This window comes from Palaemon carinicauda, chromosome 39 (assembly GCF_036898095.1).
Source record: "Palaemon carinicauda isolate YSFRI2023 chromosome 39, ASM3689809v2, whole genome shotgun sequence".
Classification (NCBI taxonomy): Eukaryota; Metazoa; Arthropoda; class Malacostraca; order Decapoda; family Palaemonidae; genus Palaemon; species Palaemon carinicauda.
Window position 1 is genome coordinate 48,433,230 of NC_090763.1, and position 24,511 is coordinate 48,457,740.

A 24,511-nucleotide genomic window follows, 5' to 3' on the forward strand; every position below is an offset into this window, starting at 1 on the left:
ATCTTTCATTTTGTTTATACAGCTGAGGAAGGTAGCAAAAATCTATCTGCAAGGCGTGACACACAGGTCCTTAGATACATTGTCTTTGGGCCCCGTGTTGGCCGCTTAGTAAGTGGTCTAGCTACCTTAGCTCCTTTATAGGAAAATTAGCAACCGGTCGAGGGCAAAGGTTTCGGTACTAGCCTTGGATAGATGCCAAGGAATGATGGGCCTTTTCTTTTATTCATCTTCCCCTCTCCTAGGTTACAGCATCCAAAGTCCTGTTAGTTGGCTCCCATTGACTATAGGCAAGCTCCATTTTCCAAGTTGCCTGCATATAGATTTATGATTATATATTCCGATGCATCCCCAAACTCCTGGCGAAGGGGTGTTGTGTTGCCTAGGTCTGTGTATAACCACAAACCTATTGTTTGTACATAGCTTAGATGTAGTCAAAGTGGTTCCCTACTCACTAACTGTTATTGCACGAGGCTTCGACCTTTCTGGTATTGTCAAACCAACGATATCACGAGGTGTCAGGATACCCATCCCAAGTTTCTATAAGCTTGTGTGTAACAATCCAGGGGCAAAAATTTTCAGCTAGTTGAATTGACTTCAACCCACATACAGTAGATATTTCTCCTATGTAAAGAACGAAGATTTGTACCGGGTATTCGTATAGGAGCAAATGACAAATTTGCGAGTACTGTAATTTGTATTTTTCCTAACTATACAAACCTGAAGTTCTTTACTCATATTTGTCCCTATTTGTCCTGCCAGCACCTTCCACCCAGCAAGTCCAGCTTGCAATCAAAAGTGGTCTCGGTAGCGAGTGTACATGTGGGCCGGGCTTCCTCCCGGTAATCCAGTACTTTCAGGAGGTGTTGTTGAGACCTTGTTAAAAGTTTTTATGGCTATTGCACTAGATCATGCTGAATCTTCTCCTTTGTAAAAAAAAAAAACTTCAGTTTTGTAGTTAGGAAAAATACAAATAACTTCCAAATTTGTATTTTTTTAATATATTTTATGCTGTAATTGCAGTTACTTGTTGAGGGTTAACATTAATCACAGAGATAAATATATTGATATACTGTACTGTATGCCTTTTATTGTATTTTAAACAATCATATTCAAGAAAAAGGAGCTAATTATGATAACTATTTCAGGAATCAGAAATTGCAGAAAGAGCCATTCGAAGTGACCATCTTTCAATTGAACGCCTTCTGGTCCATACCATATATTTGAGGACCAAAGCGCGACTCTCTGACCTTAAGCAAGACTTAGATTCTAAGTTGGGTGCAGATGCAGAAAAATGTAAGTTCTGTATGATCATATTTTAACTAGAGCAGTAGTGTCTACATTTTCTCATCATTTCTTGGTATGTTTCATTATAGATTTTAACAAAAGCATTTTAATGTTCGGAAAAATCTGTTCATACACCAATACAAACCTTTGTTATTTATAAGACTAAAAGCCTTTAGCGAAACTGGAACGGGCATTAAGATTAGATGAGTAAGTTATAAGTACTGATGAGTGGTGGGGAAGCCCTGTCTACCCATAAATCAGCAAGGCTGCCACATTTGACTTAGGCCACAGCAATACCCACAATTATTCCTATGCAGATACAACCTTTTGAGTCATTTGTATGGTGTTTACTCCTATGTTGATTCTCTATGACCAGAAAGAAAGAAAAGGTGCCTAACCAGTAGCTATATAATAAGCTACTAGGCAACTCCACTGCTGGGCAGTGCTATGAGCTGCTGTGAGCCAAGCTCCATTTCTCTCCTCTTGCCGCTCTACTATCATGACTTACTCACTCTGAATTATCGGATATGCGATCTACATAGATCCTTTTGTGATTTCACATGCATCCCTTGTGTCCAAGTTCCAGTAGAAGGATGACTTTTTGCTTTTGGAGATGTCTCTGTTGAAAGTGTCAAAAGTCTTCCTTCGTTCTCATCCGAGAACACCACACTCGAGTTGAGACTGCCATTTCAGCCAGTACTTAGGCAGCCCTGTTGGAAGGTTCCTACCTTTCTCTCACTCGTACATACGAGTCTTGTTTCCCTCGTACGTCTATAATAAAGTTCTATATTATTATTCCTAGATATTATTTCTGGCATAGCTGGAATCTAGCTATAGACTTTTTAACGCATGTTGTTAACGAACTCCTTTTATAAATATCTGTTAATTTCTGGAGTTACCCTCCTTGCATACTCACTGGACTAGGAGGATGACTTGTCAAAAGAAAGAACCTTCCAGTTTGGTTTTAGGGAACTTTCGCCCACCTTATATTAAAGGACAAAAGATTTGTACAGGATATGCGTAGGAACAAATAATAAATTTTTAAGTAATTTGTATTTTTTGTATTTTTCCTAGCTTTGCAAACCTGAGTCCTTTGAATTGCATTTTCCACCTCAAGCACCCCTCTCAGTCGTAGGTCTAAAGACAAAAGTGGCTATTCTGTGACAGGCAAGAGAGCATTAGCTTCCTCCTCATGTCACCTATTATTAACCAGTTACCCAGTTAATGTCTCAATGGCCATTCATGTTTAAAGGTTTAAAGCTCATTCATGCATGGCAGAGGCAAGGGAAAGAACAATGATTCATAGGGCTTGTAGACACTACTAGAAATTGTTGAACTTTATCGAGTCTTGAACCCCCAACCAACAGATTGGCGGGCTGAGACATATCCATTAGACTACCGCAACCCCAAAGAGAAGAGATCCTGTTTATAAATGACTCATATTGGTATTGTATAGCTTGGAAAATACAAATTACTTGAAAAATTTTAGTTTTTAGTATATTGCAACTTTACACTGAATACGGTAGAATACGAAAAATTTATCTAAATAAATAGAGCAGGTTCCTCGTAAACAGAAATAATTATAAGCCAAGAAACTAATCCGTATAATGTTTATAATGAGAGTTTTGTATTATTATTCCAGACATGATATTGTATGTTTTTTAGTACTGTACAAGTTTTCCTGTTTTCCCTTTTAGGTCAGCTAAGTGGTTCACCTGCAGTTCTACATGTACCTGTGCTGCAACCAAATCTTCGCTCAGAGCAATTACTTATTACTGTGGATACTCATACGGGGATACTTCTTCCCCACGTTCCCCAGTATGACAATTGTCCTATTATTGCAGATTTGCAACAAGCACTCAACCAGGATCGAAGTAAAGTAGAGGATCTCATATCTGAATTAAGGTATGGCACTTTAGTACATAGTTGTTTTACCATATTGGGGGTCTCTAATCTTACAAATAAGTATTAATCATATCAATATCTGATTTGACAGATCTTTTCTCTTCCTTAATGTAGTTGAAAAATATTTATTAAAATCTATGTGCTAAGGTCATTTTAAATTAATTAAAGAAAACCCTCCAACTTTTTTATTAGCTCTTTATACTTTTCGATGGTATAGATATAGGACATACACAAAGATCTTACTAAAGTAGTGGCATCTATTTGTCTATGATGGCAATTTCCCCAGTATTGGGAGGTAGGCGATATAAAAAAAAACAAAAAAAACAAGGGAATTTTTCTTCTCATCGTTCTTTTTTGCCTGATGATGGACTCAGCTGAGTTTGGCTGGTACTGTTATGCTGCCACAGCCCACCCTTCCCCTTTTTCCACCACAAAAAGCTTTAAAGGCAGACTCAGCAGTCGAGGGGGCAGCAGAGTCTATCGGAATTGCGTCACAATCTGTTTCCATTTATTTCTATTTCTATCACGCTCTTTTGCCTTTTTCACATCTATCCTCCTGTCATCTAGGGCTTTCTTCACTCCATCTATCCTGCCAAGCCATGGCCTTCTTGCACTTCTCTAATAAACTCTTGCATTTGTCTCTTTCTTCAGCAGACAGCCATTTTCCATCCTATCTACATGGCCAAATCACCTCAATCCATTCATATGCACTCTAGATAATAATTAATTTTTTCACACTAGTTCTCACTTTCACTACTTTTGTTCTTAACCTTATCCAATTGAGATAAACAAGCCATACTCCTCAGTTACTTCATCTTGAACACATTCAATTTCTGTGTTTCGCAGTCACTTTCATTTCCTACAACTTCAATCTGTACATTATAGTTGGTACAATCGCTTTCTATTACAGAATTCTCTTTACATTCATTCGTAACCCTCTATTCTTCACCACTCCCTTCACTGCCCCCAACACTTTACAGCCTTTATTCTCTCTCTGATGTTAGGTGTAGGTTGGCCAGGGCACCAGCCACCTGTTGAGATACTACCATTAGGGAGTTATGGGATCCTTTGACTGACCAGTCAGTACTACATTGAATCCTTCTCAATGATTATGGTTCATTTTCCCTTTGCTTATACTTACACCGAATAGTCTAGCCTATTCTTTACAGATTCTCCTCTGTCCTCATGTACCTGACAACACTGAGATTACCGAACAATTCTTCTTTATACAAGAGGTTAACTACTGCACTGTAATTATTCAGTGGTAAGGGTAGAAGCGAATCTAGCTATGGTAAGCAGCTCTTCTAGGAGAAGGACACTCCAAAATCAAACCATTGTTCTCTAGTCTTGGGTAGTGCCATAGCCTGTGTACCATGGCCTTCCACTGTCTTGAGTTAAGAGTTCTCTTGCTTGAAGGTACAATCGGGCACACTATTCTATCTAATTTATTTTACTCTTGTTTTGTTAAAGTTTTTATAGTTTATATAGGAAATATTTATTTTGATGTTACTGATTTTACAATATTTTATTTTTCCTTGTTTCCTTTCCTCACTGGGCTATTTTCCCTGTTGGGGCCCCTGGCCTTATAGCATCCTGCTTTTCCAACTAGGGTTATACCTTAGCAAGTAATAATAATAATAATGATAATAGTAATAATAATAGTAATAATAATAATGATAATAATAATCTGCTTCCACTCCATCATTTCCAGCAACATAGAACCCAAATACAGTACTGATCTACTTCCTCAAATAACTCCATTCAACATAACATTCAATCTAGCACGACCCTCCCTTCTTGTGCATCTCATAACCTTCCTTTCTCCCACATAAACTCGCTACTTCTTTTTCTCACATACCTTTCCAAACTTTGCCACTAATCGACATAGCTACTCCTCCAAGTCTGCAACCAATACAGTATTATCTACAAACAACAATTGATTCGCCTACCTCTCATGATCACTCCTCTATCTGCTTCAGTAGCCGACCAAGTACTCTAGTATTCACCTCTATTACTGCTCCATCAACAAATAAAATAGACAACCATGGTGAATTCATGCATGCCCAGTCTCAGCCCCACTCTCACTGAAAACTATTTACTTAATTTCATATTCTAATATATGCTTTACTGCCTATATAGAAACTCTTCACTGCTTGCAACAATCTTCCTCTAATTCCATATAACCTCACCACATTCCACATCGCTTCCCTATATACTTTTCAAAATCTTTCTCCAGATCCATAAATGCCACATATAGCTCCTTACCTTTTCCTTAATATTTCTCGCATATCTGCCTAACTATAAAAGTCTGGTCCTTACATCCCTTTTCCTCTTCTAAAACCACTCTACACTATTATCCCTAATCTTATTGATTAACACACTTCTATATTATTTTCCAACCACACTCAACAAACTAAGGCCTCTATAATTACAAGATTTATGCTCTTTTTCCTTACCATTGAATAGTGGAACAACACATGCACAAACTCAGTCCACTGGCACCATCGACAACATAAAACATATTAAACAATCTCCCCAACCATTGTAGTACAGTCACGGGTAGGGGTATAGTACAGTAAAACCTCCTTATCATCTATCAACAGTCTTTATGTTTTAAACCAAACCGTGGCTACACAATTCTGCTGATAGGTGATTTAAACTCTAAGGGTATTTTTCCAATTGTACATTAAAAGTAGAATAAACGACAGTGAAGGTACCATACTATAATAATATAATATACTGCAGTACATTAAAGTCTTATATGTTCTGGCATTATTGATCTCTCTCTCTCTCTCTCTCTCTCTCTCTCTCTCTCTCTCTCTCATACTGTAATAATATAATATATTGCAGTACATTAAAGTCTTATATATACTGGCATTATTGACTCTCTCTCTCTCTCTCTCTCTCTCTCTCTCTCTCTCTCTCTCTCTCTCTCTCTCTCTCTCTCTCTCTCTCTCTCTCTCTCTCTCTCTCTCTCTCTCTCTCTCTCTCTCTCTCTCTCTCTCTCTCTCTCTCTCTCTCTCTCTCTCTCTCTCTCTCTCTCTCTCTCTCTCTCTCTCTCTCTCTCTCTCTTTTCTATAGAAGTTAGGTTAGTTTAAGCACATGGGGAGGCAAACTAGAATTCCCACCAACAAAAGAAGGTTCGCTTTCCATCTTGAGTTTGAATGAACTAAAAATTACTTTCTTGGCTGTTATGAGAAACGAATGGAAGTCTATTTTTTATATAGTAGAAGTATTATCGCTATTCAGTGCACTGTGTACAGTAGTCTGGTTTCATAAACACTAACTGAACCATATTTCCTGACGGGAACTGTGATATTTCTTACCCCTCACAAAGGTTATTTAAAATCCAGTGCTTTCCCTGTGTAGAAATGCTAATCAGTCGAGCATTTAAGTTTAAACTAACTTAAAATGTAATAAATACATGACAATCTGGAAGGATGATGTCTTAATGAAGCCAATGCGATGGAGAAACAGATGACCGGAAACCTCTTAGTGTGCTATTTATTATTAACTGCTAGATTGGCTCAGTACCCTATCTGGGGGGCTTCTACCTATTGAAAGGAAAGGAAAGAAAAATGTTTTATAAAATATTTTGGGGTAAAAGTTGATAAAACGAACTTCTGGGGAATTATTATTACTATAAGGAGAATATTTACAAGCCTAATAAGTCAAGCTTGACTCTTACACAGCTAGAGAAGAAGCAATACATCAGAGGAAGGAGGTTTATAGAAATAATATAATCACATTCCTTGCTACTTTTACTCTTTGTTTCTCTCATGTTCTTATCCTCTTCACTCCATTCCATTTCTACCCTGTTTGCAATGTTTGTATAATCTCTTCCTCTGGATTTCTTGATAATAATAGGGTATTTGGCTTGCATATTTGACTATAAATAGGATATACATCAAAGGGTCTAGGGTTCAGTGGATCGGTCAAATTAATATTCAGTGAACTTGAATGCAATGTGTAAACTTACACCTATTTTGGAATTATGATATCGTCACCCTCATAAACTAACTGCCTAAGTCATTTTCTCCACTTGTTGGGAAATAAAAAAAACCTTCTCATTTCCTTATTCTTTATATCATTGTGTTGAGATTCAATTAACAAATTCTTCTGTTAAGAATTTGTGAATTGAAACGATATTGTGTTGACATTTATAATTGTATTCTAGATATTGGCTGATGATGAGGCGCACAGAAAAAACCCTGCAGCATTTGCCAGCTACGGCTCACGAAAGACTTCCTTTAATGTATTATGCAACACACCCATTAAATACCCTGGGGAAGCACAAGGCTTACATCACATTTCATAAGCACCCTGGTTATGTACTGGTAAGAGAAATATTCTTAAAGTGTTAACTTAACAAGTTCTTCCTAAGTGCAAAATAAATAAGAGATCAATTCCAGTGACTTCAGTCTTTGGCAACCTATTATCTCTCTTTTTTTTTTTTTTTTTTTTTTAAATTAAATCCACATATTGCTTCAAATCTATCTATGGCTCTCCCTCAAGAACGTAGCATAGGAAATTTTAAATGTCCACGCACACTCCCATGCTCATCTCTAACGTGGGAATCTACATTGCTGTTACCTTGGCCCCAACTGTTCCTGATATTTACACGTTCAATTTATTTCACGGGAATAAATTATGTAGCAGATAATTTCATATCTTTTCACAATCTTCTGTTGTTTCCACCATTCTTTGATGAAAATTTTATCCTAAGCAGTTTGTAAAGTCATGAATTAAGTATAACATTTTGGATGGGTTAAATGCATTTTCCATATTGTAGTGGATTATTTTTCACCTCATTTTAGTCTTACTGTTATAGAAGTGGAGGTTCATTTGAAAAAAGCATTCAAGGGCCAAACCCTGTGAGTTCATTTGAGATGAGAAACTTTACCATAACCTTGAAATTACTATAACCCCAATGAATTATTCATTGATTGGGTTAATCTTTGTTTAAAATATCCCTTACTTTCTTCCTTTGAGGTAACTAACTTTAGATTTAGTCATTGTAGGGAATTTTTGTATAGACACTAAATTACTGAAGAACAGAAAACCAGACAAGTTTAAAAGATAGAAAAGTGATCAATTTATAAGAAATGCCAAATATGTCTCTCCATACTGATATTTTTATTTCCGTTACATATTTGGTCCTACTTGAATACAAATAATCATCTTTTAATGGTTAAAGGACTCGGGTTTGCAAAGCTAAGAATTCCTTTAGAAATTTTTTATTTTGTTGTTACTCAAGTTTTACCATAGTGGATCAATCACTCCATTCCCTCAGAATAATGTTAAGTCCTTTAACAAGTAGTTTCTCTCAATTTTTGTCATATGATGATAAATCAGCAGTGATTGATTTGTTTATAATGTGATTTTCCATGATTGCTTTTTGCAGATTATTACATTAGTATTGTAATGCTTGTGGTTTAATAGTGAACAGATTTTATTGGAAACAAGATTTTTTTTTAGGTGACAGGCTTTGAGCATAGTTTGATGTACTAGTATCTTAAACTGATATTCTTTTTTTTATTATTCCACTTCTGAATATAATAAAAGATAAAAGTTACTGTTTGTATTATAATGAAGTGAGAGGTGGAATATGTGATGTGGAAAGTTTAATAATAGAAGTTTGGATATAGTGTGAATGAAATATCCTATTGTTAAAAGAGCAAGAGATCATGAAGCCTACATTACTCCTGCATTATTATATGCAGTGAAAACAGAGGCACTGACAAGGATACGTAAGAAGTTTTGAAGTTTTGGGTAGTTGGGACCAGATAATATTAGGATTCAGATGGCAATGGAAAAAGAGTTCTACGAACATTAAATTGTAGGTGGCTAGAAAATAGACTGATCTCAAATACTGGGAAGGTCTAGATTGGCAATTGAAAGAGATGTGGGAAAGGAGAAGATTAATGCCTGACTGAAGATTTCAGCAGGATAATAACAGGAAAAGTTGATGAAAAAAGTATGAGGATGATGATATATGGATTTACTAAAATTGTAAATTTACTGTACTCTAGAAGGGAATTTTTCTTTTTTTTCTTTATTGTGGGGTTTATGATTAAGAAGGATTTGTTTTTTTTAATGGAATGAGTGTTTAAAGTGCTTCAATATTTATGACATATTTTGGTTTGGTAGTTCGATGCAAATTTATTTTAGGGAAATGAACAGATCCCTTGTTTTAATAACAGATGACATAGCTTTTATCCTTTGGTAAAAGATTTTAGAGTTCAACGAGAAGGAAGGCAGTCCATGTGAGGTTGAGCAGTCTTTGTACTTCATGGTTGTCAAGCAGGCCAGTATTGAAGATAACCCAGACGACGATACTGTGGAAACGTCTATACCAAAGTCATACATGCGAGCATATGACTTGGAAAAGCTTGATTCATTTGTATGCACTCATGGACCTTCTACCAAAGTTGATGGTGAGTTATATTGATGAAAGTTATTAAAATCTATGCCAAATGTTTCATATTTAGTCTAAATTAAGAAAAAATTATTTTATGAATTGATAGATATTGCTGAATATATTAAAAAACTGCAAATAACAGTTGTAAAATAATGTTTCAAAATCAAAAGTCAAAGTTCTATAAATATCAAATTGATGTCTTAATATTTATAAGATATATGTTGTTTTCAGTCGTTGAACCTGGTGAACGAGCTCTTGGGGGTAAGCGGAAATTACAGCAGCGGTCAGAACCAGCTAGTAAACGTGTCAAAGTGCCTGCTTACTTCTTACCCGATGTTGCACAGTGTGTTGCAATGTGCGACATGAAATTACCTCTCATCCACCTATCGAGAAAGGTACAGTTATGTTATTTTTATAAGGGCAGTACTGTCAGTTTTGGAAAGAATATTTTATTATGGTTAATAAGCTTGAAATTAATATATACTGTAATCCCACATTTATTTTGGTTGTTACTTTCCAATGCCTCCCCCTGATAGGTGAAAAAACTTCAAAGTTGATACAGAAATCTAAAGTATATATTTTTTATAACTTAATTTTTTAAACTTTTATGTATCTGAGCTTTTATAAAATTTCCAAACACACTTATAAACCCTTGCTACACTCTAGTACTTTAAATTAAAGCTTACTTTCACTGTAGACACATCCTTATATATAAGGTACGGGGGAGGGTGGGCTGTGATACCCCTATCAATACCAGCCGAACTCGGTTGAGTCAGGCTGGGAGGAACGTAGAGAGGAGAGGTCCCCTTTTCTGTTTCATTTGTTTGATGTCGGCTACCCCCAAATTTGGGGGAAGTGCCTTGGTATATGTATGTATGCATTAAAGTAATAAGTGAAAATTGGAACACTCACTTGTAAAGCTATATGAACTTGGTTAATAATGATGATTAGCTGTGCACTACTGAAGTATGGAGATGATGACGATTATGAGGTGAATGGACCTATTACTGATTATATTGCATTGGATTTATAGCTGTGATTTTTTATTGTACAAATTTTTTATATTAATTTATTGTACTGTAATTGATTATATTTCAATGTGTATTAATGGATATTAATGGAATTTTATTTCTTACAGTTAAGAGAAAGGAATGTATTTAATACTGGAGAGCAAATTGAAGAAGGCGGGATGGGCGTTTTGTTAAGACTCATAGATCTTCCTACCAGTGAAAACCTGTCCAAGAGCACCATCATAGCGTTACGTAAACACCTGCTTTCGGCCTCTATTAGGACCCAGGTAATGGTTGCTAAATATAATGTTACTTATGATATAAGTGATGTAAATAGTATTGTTGTTGACTGTGATAAAATTAATTATGATTGAAAAACAGCCTGACTTATATATTCCTCATAATTCGAGGCTATAATTCTTTCTCCAGCATGTATCTTAACCCTTTTACCCCCAAAGGACGTACTGGTACGTTTCACAAAACTCATCCCTTTACCCCCATGGACGTATCGGTACGTCCTTGCAAAAAAATGCTATAAAAATTTTTTTTTCATATTTTTTATATTAAAAAAAAGAAAATTCAGGCATTTTCCAAGAGAATGAGACCAACCTGACCTCTCTATGACAAAAATTAAGGCTGTTAGAGCAATTTAAAAAAAATATACTGCAAAATGTGCTGGGGAAAAAATAACCCCTTGGGGGTTAAGGGTTGGAAATTTCCAAAGAGCCTGGGGGTAAAAGGGTTAACACCATGCATATGCATGCTGTGATTTTGAGAAGAATTAATACTGAGAGGTGATTTTCCAAATGGTACGAATTACAGTGTGGTATTTTGATAGACTTTTACAATCTCAGAATTGTTACAGGTTCTTTCAATCTAAATAAAAAGAATTCAACAACAGAAATTCAAGTATAGGAAATGAGTATAAAAAGAAACTAAAAAAAAAAATTCAAGGTTACTGTATTCACAACCTTATTAACTAAGGAAATCAATGTTACTGTGCCTTTACTTTTAATAACTTATGATAGAACGGGAAAACAGGTGGTAAAGTAGAGCAATGAAATACTTAAATGGGAAGTTTGAGAGTTGTCATCACTTGCTGAAACGTTGCTGGTTCGGTGACTTTAGGCTTGAGAACATCGCAAACGGGCTAGCTGCTTCTCTTCGTTACTAATATGACACCTCTGACAAAATTTTGGAGATAGGTGTTTACTGTCAAAAGGGGAGACTCTTCGTCAGAAATTGATTCTGTCTTACCTTTGGTTTTCTTGCCTTGTTCTTGAACAGTCCCGTCTCGAAACTTATATATATCAGCTAATTACAGTGGGCATTCGACATTGCCACATTCTACAAGATAATCTTGTAAGTATTCTGGGAATCACTTCGTTTTCACCTAGTACATGAGACATTTATTCTTATTCTTAAATCTCCAAATAAATTAGCAGGTTATGATCAATAGACAAAGTTAAAACAGGACTGCTATGTATGTAAATCGCGAAGTGTTGCAAAGCTGAAACTAAAAATAATTTCATCTTAATATTTGAATAATTTAGCTTAGTTTTTCAATTTCTTTGAATAATAACCAACCAAACCTGTTCACTTCATGCAACAAGACTCTATTGACAGTGTCATTCACATTGATTGTCAAATCAAAGTACTTTCTAAGATCAGGTAACAATTTTACTAGCTCGTGAATTATAACGGCCTAATCTGTTCTAGGGTAGATTGAGATAAAATTGGAAAACTGTTGTCTTTAAATGTTCCATCCGAACAAATTTCTCTAAGGAAACCATAGTCCTTAGCAGCCTCATCTACATCTACATGAGCTTCAATATCTAGAACTACAAAGAAGGAAGAAAGGATTGAATCCCCTTCTCTGATGGAAAAACCCCAAAAGAAACTGTTGTCATTCCCAAATATGAAATCTTGTGTGCTGGAACTTGAAGAGACTTCTTCAAATTGACGATGAACCCCAACCAATTCAGTAACCTAAGCTATCACTTGAAAAATTGAAAACCTTTTCAAGAAATTGGTTGAAATTGTTGAATAGTCTTATGTAGATCATGATCACCCAGAAACAATCCCCTTGAACAATCAATGTAGTAATTGCTAACAAATTCAGAGGAAAATATGTTAAAATTAATTAAAACTTTTAACGATCTGGAAATTGGACTATGTCAAACTGATGCAACCAAGAGGCTGAAATAAAAAGAGCCTTTGGCACACCACTATTCCACTTCTCTCCTTAACAGCTGGAGTGTTTCATTGCTTTACTTTACCAGAGGCATGTGCCTGTTGAAAAGAAACAGAAGAGGAAATTTAAAAAAAATTCACAGGTAACTAAATAAACTGAGCTTCTAGAGGAAAATTATATGAACATTAGGAGAGTTTCAATCTGAATATGGGAGATGGTGGCTGGGTGCAAAATAGTTCCCGGGTAGTATTGTCTCCATTATTAATATTGGTTCGTAGTGGTGATGTATTATGGGTTGTTAGACAAATTTCCTCATTAGCAGTCCTGTGATGGGTTCAATAGAACCTGAACCCATGGCTATCTCCCTCATACACTTGGAATCCTTACTTTGCATGTTGAAACATTGGTCATAGAGCAGGGAATACAATATTTCTTTGGTATTTTATGTCCTATAGGATTTCCTGTAATAGCATTTTATATAAAAATCCTTCAATACCACTCAGGAACAACCCAAGAATAAGTTTTTACTTCGTCAAAAACTTATTTTCTTTTACATAATTGTCAAAGCTTTTTAATGTTACCTGCTGCTATATTCCCCTCACTCAAAAGCGAATTCTTTGGGCAAGTCATATATGAATTAATTTTTGGTGTTGTTAAATTACTGTTAATAACAATAACTTAGGTGACATTTCCTTTAAAGAAAATTGAGTGTAATTAGAAAGCCTTTGATTTTCATGTCTTCATTGTTATTCTTGGTTGTTTAAAAAAGATTAAATACCCAAAGAAGTACATGATATGTTTTTGTATACTCTAATCAATCTATTTACAATTGATATTAGTTTTGGATAAAATTCTCTTAACCCTTTTACCCCCAAAGGACGTACTGGTACGTTTCACAAAACTCATCCCTTTACCCCCATGGACGTACCGGTACGTCCTTGCAAAAAAATGCTATAGAAATTTTTTTTTTTTCATATTTTTGATAATTTTTTGAGAAAATTCAGGCATTTTCCAAGAGAATGAGACCAACCTGACCTCTCTATGTCAAAAATTAAGGTTGTTAGAGCAATTTAGAAATAATATACTGCAAAATGTGCTGGGGAAAAAATAACCCCTTGGGGGTTAAGGGTTGGAAATTTCCAAAGAGCCTGGGGGTAAAAGGGTTAATATGTTGCACTTACACAAAATGATAAAAGAATGCTTCAAATAATTTGTCATCTCTACAGCAAGCTAAAGGATCCAGAGTGTTTGGAATGGAGTATCTCTTCACGCATTCCCCAGTGACGAGTCTCCATGGTCGCGAACAGGGCCCACGGCGTTCTGTCTATTTCACCTATGAGGTCACAAGCGCTGAGAACATGAGTGCCACTGTTGATGCCATATTAGCAGACTGGATTGTAATTTCCTCACTCTATGAGCTTGTACTCACGTTTGCTGCTGAACTTTCAGCTTCCAGAGGTATCACCTTAAGGGTATTTGGTTAATTTAGATAATATATACTATGTAGAAATTTTCTTTTCTATCATTCAGATTTTGAAAATATATTGGTATTTTATTTCTAAAATTAGTTTACAGTTTGTGTTGGGTTTGGCCTCTATTTAGAGTCGTTAGGCTTTATACTGAGGAAAGTGTAATTTCTCTATAAGTGTAATTGGGTAGTTTCATAATTTTGAGCTTGAAATTTAAAGCTTTTTTTAATCATTATTAAAACATTTAATGAATAATTAGGAAAACTAAAATTGTAATAAAATTTTCTTGAATATAATGGTTCATATTATTTTTACTGAGAATTTTAATGATTTTATTTTCCTTATTTGTAATTACCTGTATTATGTTTCTATTTTAAGCTGGTGTGGAATCTGCAGGCAGCAGTAGCAGTTGTAGTAGCAACATTGCTCCTAAAACACTAAGTGAAATGGTCCGTGTCAAGTCTTTCAACTATAAAAGTATTACTGTCGCATATGGAGACAGCTTCGATGCCTTTGTTGTTCTACGCTACAGTGCAGAAAAAAAATCTTTTGTATTAAGTTTTGGTAAGGTGGTGTTAGTTTATATCTACATATAAAAATAAGCTAATTCTAGACGTGATTGTGAATAAGCAAAGTCATTACAGTACAGTAATTGTTTTTCTCTGGAATGACAAAGTTGTTGCCTTCAATTCTTACATATGAATGCAAGCAGAAGCAGTTGTGGTAATTTCAGTGGTTCTCAACCAAAGGCATACCATTCCCACTAATACAAACCTTCATTCTTTACATAGGAGAGATTATTCAGCTTGAGCTGGTTTAGCCATAAAACTTTTAAACGAGGTGTCAATGACCCTCTAATTAGTGGGAAGTTTTGCAGCCCACCCACTCACACACTCGCCCAGCAGTTGAGCTCGCTTTTAATTTAACTACTGTTGAGTGAAGATGTACACGTCTCTCTCTCTCTTCTCGGATATTCCTTTGAATTTGGATATTGTGTAATAACTTTGCCTTTTATTTTACAGGTGTTATGTGTATTTGAGAACTTCGACCATGCAGGTTTGCCCTGGCTTATCAGGCTTCTGTTGCGGTACCTTTATGCCAAACCAGGAGATGGGGCCTCACTGCTTTGTCCTTCGTGCAGATGTCACTCTGCACGGGGCTTCTCCTTTCTCTGAGTGTCAAGAGTGGCTATACTCCTAGTGGGAATGGTATAGTAGACGTAGGCAAAAGAAGATTTAAAAGGGATTCTTTGCCTACAAGTTCATCCTCGAAGTTGAAGAAGTCCTGACTTCTTTCTTCAGTGGCTGGTACTCTCCCACCTACCTCTTCTCATTCGGCCTCCTCTGAAGGGCGGTCAGGTAAGAGCGATGACCATTTAACCCCCGGGCAACTTACGGGAAAGGAAACCTGTTGCTTCCCCTAGTGAAGCAGTGTTGGCTTCCCCATGGAGGGAGTCCTCTTTGCTCGATGCCCTGTGTCAGTTGTGACCTTCCTTAGGGCTTTTGTGTTCCTCCATGAAGGGAAAGCTTCTGGAGGTGTTGAAACTAGGGTCACAGTGGGACCGCACATCTGCCTCCGCAGCAGTGACTTTAACCCTTTCCCATCCGGAGCCTTTCATCCATTCTCGCACCTCTAGTGGAGTCTTCCTTCATAGTTCCTCTTCCACCTGAGATTTTGCAGGCTGGTTCCCTGCTGAGTTCTAGCCAAGCGTGTAATCACCCATGGTGAGCATGTAATGCTTGAAATTAGAGCACTAGGCACCATTGATGAGCCAGCTGAATGGATCCAAGAGTGGCTGACAAACAGGAAACAATAGAGTTGTAATGAATGGAGAAACCTGAGAGTGGGCAGCCGTTAGAAGCAAGTACCTCTAGAATCCATCCTTGGCCCTTTACTATTTCTGGTTTACGTTAACAACATTGATTTAAGATTAACTAGTACAATAGCCAAGTTTGCTGACGAAACTGAACTAGACATAAACTGTGCGAACTCAGAAGATGTAGAAGCCTTCAGAGTGGATCCCAATTAAGTTGGGAGAATGGTTTAGAAAATGGCGAATGCCTTTCAACAATGGGAAATGTAAAGTTATGCACATGGGTTACAGTAAGCAACAAACAGGTTACTCAATGCTGGAAAGTGATGACCAGAAGGAAATTCTCATTATTATTATTAGAAAAGATTTGAAGTTCACCAAATTGTAAAATTTGAAAAGAAAGCACAGAAACTAATAGGTTACATAAAGAAACTATTCAAATATAGAAGCAAAGTCACTGTACTGCAGCTGTACACATCATTAGTAAGAACACATCTATATTACGGATTCCAAATCTGAGCTCCAAGTATTCAGGTGGATACAGATATACTGGTAGCAGAAAGCTAGGACCACCAAACTGGTCCTAATGCTAAGACAATTTTTATATAGGAGAATGGAATGTTTAAACTTATTTTATCTACAAACTCAACAAATAAATGAACAGCTAATAAATATATTGAAAATTCTTAGCACACTTAGCACAAATCAGTCTAGAAGTAATGGATACAAACTGTAATTGAGAAGATACACCACCACTCAATGTGGTAAATTTTGCATACAAATAGCAAATACGTGGAAGAGACTTCCAGTGAAAGTAGTGAACAGTAACATGGTAAACGAATTTAAGAAATAATTTTAAACTAATTTGCTTTACCCAAGAGCAAATGGAGTCTCCAAGGATATACTAAAAAGTCTTTGAAACATCCTAAACTCTTGTAACTCCTTGTAACACTCTTGAAATACCTGGTTGCATTGTAGATAATTCCCTTAGCTTGGATATGAAGGTGACCATATAGGAGAGCTTTTTGGGGGAAACCTCTAAACAGAACACTGAATTTTTATCTCAATGGTGGTGAGGAACAAAAGTTAAAATCATTTTAGAAATACACCAATAAATATAAAAAAGAGAGGTTGGGAAGCAGTAGCTTAGATGTTATTAGAACAGTATTTTGACTATAAGGTAAGCATTGAAATAATATATTTTCATTATAAAAATTCCATGTTCCTTATTTAGAAAAAATATTTTTTATTTCCATTTGAATATGTTGAGTGATCCTTTAAATAACCCCTCTTATCCATATTTTTGTATATTAGTATTTTGTGTTCCTAGTTCTGTAAAGGTGGTCACAACATTGATTGAAATGTTATAGAATAGGCTTTCCGTCAGTAGTGTATCTAGAATGTTAGTTTGGAAGCACATTTGGAAGAGTGTAAACAATAAGTTCTTGAATTAGGATTCTCTCCTTCTGTTATAGTCTGATCTTTTTCATTCCATGGAGAGGTCCAAGTTCAGTTGCTTTATTAGAGATGGCATCCTTTTCCTTTATATTCTGAAAAGTGAATTTATACTGGAACATTTTGTAATTCCATGTATACCTGTATTACAGTGCTTATTATCAGAAGTTTTACAGAATTTTACAATTTTACTTTCTGTAATTTCAACAATGATTCTTTTACTGTTTTTTCAGGAATGAGCGGGGAAGGAGTTTGGGCCACAAATCCACATACAGTGATGCAAGATCATCTTCAAGACCTTGTAAATCATAGAGGCCACATGGGTCTTGTGGACTTGGCAATAACATTGCATCACACATATCATCCCCTTTTAGCAATTTCCAAGCTTTCGCCTACAATTCATCTTGGAGTTATCGACAAGGTACTTAGTTTTAGAGCTTTTTTTTTGGGGGGGGGGTTTGACATATGTTATGTGATAATTGAGTAAAAGTTAAAATGGTTACTCATATTTTTTTGCTTTATTGAGAATTGTAAAAATAATAACATTAAAAAGCCAGAATTTTACAATTATGGATTTTAGCTTCTTGTTGACTATTTTTTATCATAAGTTTGGTACTGTATCTACATACTTTGCTGTTGAATTGATAACGAAATGATGATGATAATTACGAGAATGATGATTCTTTTCATTGCAGCAATACACTACACATTATTATTTCTCCATTTGAATTTTTTATAAGACTAATAAAAGAAAATCTCATTGTTCCAACAGCGTCAGCAGCATATCAAGAATTTCACCATTCTCCCTCAATCTCCCACAAGGGTCAGCATTGTGTACCGTTATGTGTATTGCCTTAATGTTGACATGCTTCCTAATGGGTTAGTAGCAGTCAGAGATGGTGCATTCAGTAGCTTCGAAACATCTAAGGTCATAGAAGAATTTATTATTGTTCAAGGTCTCAAGGTAAGAATACTACAGTTTTATGTTTTTTAGTTTGGAATAATATTCTATCATATGTTAACCCTTTTACCCCCAAAGGACGTATTGGTACATTTCACAAAAGCCATCCCTTTACCCACATGGACATACCGGTACGTCCTTGCAAAAAAATGCTATAAAAATTCAGGCATTTTCCAAGAGAATGGGACCAACCTGACCTCTCTATGACAAAAATTAAGGCTGTTAGAGCAATTTAAAAAGAATATACTGCAAAATGTGCTGGGAAAAAAATAACCCCCTGGGGGTAAAAGGGTTAAAATGAAATAAGTGTCCATTCACTTGTATTGTAGTTGACTGAGGGAAATGAAATTTAGTCCACATTAATAGTCTTTACAAATAACAGACACCCCATTCCCCATTTAAAAGGAAACGATTCCGTGCTGGCTGGAAAACCGTATTCTACTATTGTTGATGAGGATCCTGCATTTCAAGTAGCTAACATACTCAATATATAAGAGTTGCACTTTTTCCATGCCTTTTTAGTGGTAAAAAGCGCTTATTTCTCTTAACATCCCCTGATGTTCATATTTCTTTGTCTCTAGCAGCCCGGTTTAGCAAACACCCATAAATTTTTTTTAAATTTTCCTATTTTCTTTCACTTCAACATATACATATTTTTAACAAGGGAATAGAGCCCTCTAGCAATAAGTAGTAAGGAGCCAAGGTTGCAGAATAGGGTAGAATAGTCTTCAGTTTACTCTGTCATCTGGTGATGTTCATCAAACACTCAGATTGTTTACATACTGCGTTTCAAGATATCTTCCCTTGGTTTAGGTTAAGATTATTGGCTGGGTTGTGTTTGAAAATTATTACTGGGAGATCATATTCTGCATTCCCTTTGTGTATCGTGTCAGGGGAAATTCTGTGATTTAAATAATCGTTGTGTAGAGTGTGTTTCTCTCGGTACCAGTAATAGGTTAGCTCTGTCCTAGCTTGTCTCACATAATGTTAACCATACTCTAGTAAATCCAAATCTAATACGAATGTCTGTGATTCCGCTGCTACCCCCTTTTCAAAGGCAAACCAAACCGAGAAATTAGCTGACGTTAACTCTGTTCCTCCTGCAGAACAGGAAAAGAGGGAAGAAGAAACTCAGAGTCAGACAATGAAAGCAAGGACATACCACTTTTCAATCTTTACGTAACCTTATTGTTGAGATATAACCAGCCACCCGTTGAGATACTACCGCTAGAGAGTTATGGGGTCTTTTGACTGGCCAGACAGTACTACATTGGATCCTCCTCTCTGGTTACGGTTCATTTTCCCTTTGCCTACATACACACTGAATAGTCTGGCATATTCTTTACATATTCTCCTCTATCCTCATACACCTGACAACACAGATTACCAAACAATTCTTCATCACCCAAGGGGTTACTGCACTGTAATTGTTCAGTGCCACTTTCCTCTTGGTAAGGGTAGAAGAGACTCTTTAGCTATGGTAAGCAGCTCTTCTAGGAGAAGGACACTCCAAAATCAAACCACTGTTCTCTAGTCTTGGGTAGTGCCATAGCCTCTGTACCATGGCCTTTCACTGTCTTGGGTTAGAGTTCTCTTGCTTGAGGGTACACTCGAGCACACTCTCCTATCTTATTTCTCTTCCTCTTGTTTTGTTAAAGTTTTTATAGTTTATATAGGAGATATTTATTGTTGTTACTCTTCTTAGAATATTTTATTTTCCTTTTTTTCCTTTCCGCACTGAGCTATTTTCCCTGTTGGAGCCCCTGGGCTTATAGCATACTGCTTTTCCAACTAGGGTTGTAGCTTAGTAAGTAATAATAATAATAATAATAATAATAATACTGTAAAGGGTTCAAGATATGTTCGGAAGTATCTTATCCTACCAAATTGGAAGAAATTACTAATTCTAAGGCATTTTACATACACTAACACTAGATCTTTTTTTATGAATAGATTCAATGAATTTTCATCTTGGGTTCAGAAGAAGACAGGAGATGGAGGTTCACCTTTAGTACTTAGACCCTCATTAACACAGAGATGTGCTAATTGATGTAAGGCTAACCAATTACTCTTTTGAAAGGGCACTTTAGTAAACAGTCCTGTGCCTCATAAAAAAATAAGTTCAGGTTATGCAATAAAGGGTTATCATTTTTTATTGGAATGGCTACATTGTTTAAAGTTTCATCAAACTGTTCATTAAGTTTTAACTTATCTCAATCGTTTGCATGTACAGTATAAGATTAATCAGTTATGTAACTTTTTTTATTGAATATAATGCTGTTTGAAGTTCATTCATTACATCAATAAACACAATTCTTTAATTTATGGTCTGCCAGATGATAATTTAATCATGTCTCTTTTTGGGTAGGAATATAGGAAGGGGATTTGGAAGGATTTACTGAGCAGTTAATGCTAATGTTTCAGAAATTTATTTGAGGAAAGAAGGCTAGGTTTATTGTTTATACAGGAAACAACGACAGTTGATTTATTTCTTGCTTATCTATGAATTTGAGGTTGTATTTAATATTCATATTAAAGTAAATCACAGTTATCAACTAAATCAAAAGTGGAATGATCTTCCTAATCAGGTAGTTGAATCAGTAGAACTTCAAAAGTTCACAGTTGGAGCAAATGTTATTATGTTGACCAGGCTGACATGAGTCTTTTTATAGTTTATATATGACATATCTGTTTTTGACGTTGTTAATAGTTTATATATGACATACAATATCTATTTTGACGTTACTGTTATTAGAATGATTTTTTGTTAGTTTGTTCCATCATTTATTTATTTTCTTATTTCCTTTCCTCACTGGGCTATTTTCCCTATTGGAGCCCTTGGGCTTATAGCATCCTGCTTTTCCAACTAGGGTTGTAGCTTGGCTAGTAATAATAATAATAATAATAACTTTTATACTGCCTATCAAGGTCGATCATAACTTTGGAGCTAAGAATTCTGCAGTCTTCATAAAAAAACAAAGGAAAAATACCATTTGGTTCTACACCTCGATAAGCATCAAGGTCCATCAAGAGAGCTTTAATTTCACAAGATCATAAAGCTAAACTAGTAAGTTTAGCCTCAGGAAAATAGGAATGAGGAAGATCAAGTTTCTCATTACTCTTCTTATTGTCAAACACACCAGCCTAAAGGGTTGCCTTTTCCTTTGGACAGTGAGTGACAGAGCCACCTGGGTTAAGTAAAGGAGAACTGTTGCGTCTACACCAAAGACTGCAGATTTAAGGGTAGCCCACCACATATTCCTGGATTGTACCAGAAAGGGTTTCTTTTCTGGTTAAATTATTTTCATTTTCAGTTGAAGCATAAACTCTGAGCAAAAGCTCTAAGTGGAGTATAGTTATTCCAAGAACAAATGCTAATTTCCATGTAAGTTACATGCCAGGTAACCTGGGGTCTGACAGACCTAAAATCTCAATGAAGTCTATAGAGGCCATACCCAGGAGTGGCACCCCCTTCCCTAAACTACTCAACTCGTTAGGAAAGTATATGAGAGAACAGGTCTCATTCCATGTTAGGGATATCGGATTCCACTTAAGCCAGTACTGGTCGAGTCCCTAACAACCTTTACATTCTTATTTGGAGCCATTAGGAAGTTGGAGTTATCTTCATTGCTCTCGTGTAAGGCTAAGAAGGATATCTTGTCCAGGAAAGGAAAAGAATCTTCCATTTTATTCTAGGGGACCTCTTCCAACCAACGAATGATTCCTATTTTAAAGTATGAAAGATTTGTAAAGTAGGAAGAAATTTTTTTTTTTTTTTTTTTTTTTTTTTTTGCCAGCTACACAAACCTGAATCCTTTGAATTACATTTCTCACCTCAACTGAATAGGTTTTGACAGGTGGGTGGCGAAGCTTCCCCTTCGCCCCACATTTTCTTAACTAGCTAGAGTTCAGTACTTTGTTAATGATTCAACAGCCATCCAACTCGCTTTCAATTCATGCATTTTAAAGGTTTGTTTAGTTAGATAAGAAATTTTTTTTTAATTTATTGTGTTTTTACAAAAAGCCATAATTTTTTTTTACATTGAGTATGCTATAATTCTCTAACAATTATTTAATGCATTTTTTGTTTGTAAATAAATAAACAATTTGGTTATTTCCCCCTTGGTTCTATTTCAGGGTAAGTTTTTTAAGACAATTCTTCAGTAGTAAAATGAATGTCGAGTTACTACTGATATATTTGTCTTTTCTTATCATTTTTTACAGAAATTATTTATTGTAAATATACAGTATCTGTAAGCAACAAAAGTTCTATTTTTTTTCTTTTGTCATTTTTAAGGCCTTCTTGAGCAAGTATGTTGACGAGTCCGCAATTAATAGAAGGCGCTCACAGTCAGAGGATGATAATCCTCCTACGCCCATTCCAATGGATGATACTTCATGGCCCACTCCCAAGGCAGGCTCACCAGCTCGTCATGGACCCATGACTCCCCCGATTTCTTCCAATCCTCACACTCCAGCAAGTCCTCATCCAGGTGGTATTACTCAGGTATGTTGTTTTATTGCTTGGTGAAATTATCTTAGGTACAATATTGAAGGTTAAGTATTAACTGTACAGACATTTCTCAATTAAGAACTAGGTTATGCTCTTGGCAATTGGATGTGAGTTTGAATGGGCAAAAGTTGCCATTGCATAACATATATAGTGGCTTATTTTATTTTTGTTCCAACACAGATACTTACCTCGAACTACTTTCTTAGGAGTTACCTGTAATAAGTGGCTTATTTTATTTCTTTATATTCTTACCCAGTGGTCATATAGCTATATCTAAAACTCATAGGTTTGAATTGGTAAGTGAAAATTCAAAACATGCTTTTGGCAGACCTGCACTTCTGCCCACAAAGGGAAACAATGGTATGCTATATGCAAATTCCCTTAATAAGTTCCGGAGTAAAACAGATGTGTTCCTAGATTGGTGTATTTGATTTAAAGCTTGAAGTTTCTTATGCTTATTAATTGGTTATTTGATGGTGTCCCCATTTGTTTAGCTGTTTTCTGTATCATTGAATGAATGTTTAATATTTTTTTCATTTGAAAATAAGTCGGGTAAGTCATACAATGTGTAAGACCAAAGGCTGTAAGGAGAAAGGGGGAAAATTAAATAGGCACTTACTCTGCTGAAAATGTATAGGCAAAGATTGTATTAAAGAGGATAGATGTGGGGAGTGTTGAGCTTGGTCTTCGGATCATATGGGTAAGTTCTTGGAGTGCAAAAGTAGGCTAGCCTTGAATAGAAATAGGGGACAAACTAATAGGGCTTGAGATGTTAGCAAAGTTAACAAAGATAGAGGTAAGTCAGGTACTTCTACTCCTATAACAATTCTTCCTCATACTGTTCGTTGAATTCCTCCTACTAAAAGCTTACAAATTTCCATACCATTGAAGTTTTTAATAGGTTAGATACTTTTATGATTGCTATGACTTTACTAGCTTATGAAATTGAAGAACTCATGTTGAAAGTCATCACAAAGTATTAGAATACCTAAATGGTGATTTTCCATTGATAAGTAGTTGTAAGGTACCCATGCTTCTCTTAAGAACTTTACAGCCGCTGTCTATGCCATCCTATTGTAATTATTTTCTATATACACTATAAAAACTTTAACAAAACAAGAGGAAGAGAAATAAGATAGAATGAACAGAAGCAAGAGTGAAAACACTTTTATAAGCAGTGAAAGCTTTCAACTTTATAGAATTAGAAGAGAAGAAACTAGACACCATTATTCAACTTTTAGATTCTTATAGTGAGAAAAATGTGAAGGGGACTTGTATCCCATATTAGAAAAACTGTTTAGGTATCCTCTTATAGTACCTTGCTGGAAGCATTGAAGTATAGATATTCAGAGACTTTTCTAATTCCAGAACCATCTACTCCTGCTACTGTATTTCTTTTTGCAAAGCATTTATTCAAGAACCATAACAATTACCAAAATAGGTGAAAGCACTCTGTCAGGGGTACTCGAGACAGAATAGACCTGAT

General features: G+C 35.7%; 1 protein-coding gene across 1 annotated transcript in view; it reads left to right on the forward strand.

Moving 5' to 3' along the window:
• MED14 (mediator complex subunit 14) overlaps positions 1 to 24,511 on the forward strand; it is a 66,654-nt gene that overhangs the window by 27,880 nt on the left and 14,263 nt on the right. The window contains exons 9-19 of the mRNA XM_068362892.1: positions 1,146 to 1,293; positions 2,982 to 3,189; positions 7,367 to 7,526; positions 9,422 to 9,626; positions 9,842 to 10,005; positions 10,749 to 10,907; positions 14,041 to 14,272; positions 14,662 to 14,847; positions 17,785 to 17,972; positions 18,324 to 18,515; positions 22,810 to 23,019. Coding sequence (XP_068218993.1) covers positions 1,146 to 1,293; positions 2,982 to 3,189; positions 7,367 to 7,526; positions 9,422 to 9,626; positions 9,842 to 10,005; positions 10,749 to 10,907; positions 14,041 to 14,272; positions 14,662 to 14,847; positions 17,785 to 17,972; positions 18,324 to 18,515; positions 22,810 to 23,019 — 2,052 coding nt within the window. The remainder of the gene's footprint in view (positions 1 to 1,145; positions 1,294 to 2,981; positions 3,190 to 7,366; positions 7,527 to 9,421; positions 9,627 to 9,841; positions 10,006 to 10,748; positions 10,908 to 14,040; positions 14,273 to 14,661; positions 14,848 to 17,784; positions 17,973 to 18,323; positions 18,516 to 22,809; positions 23,020 to 24,511) is intronic.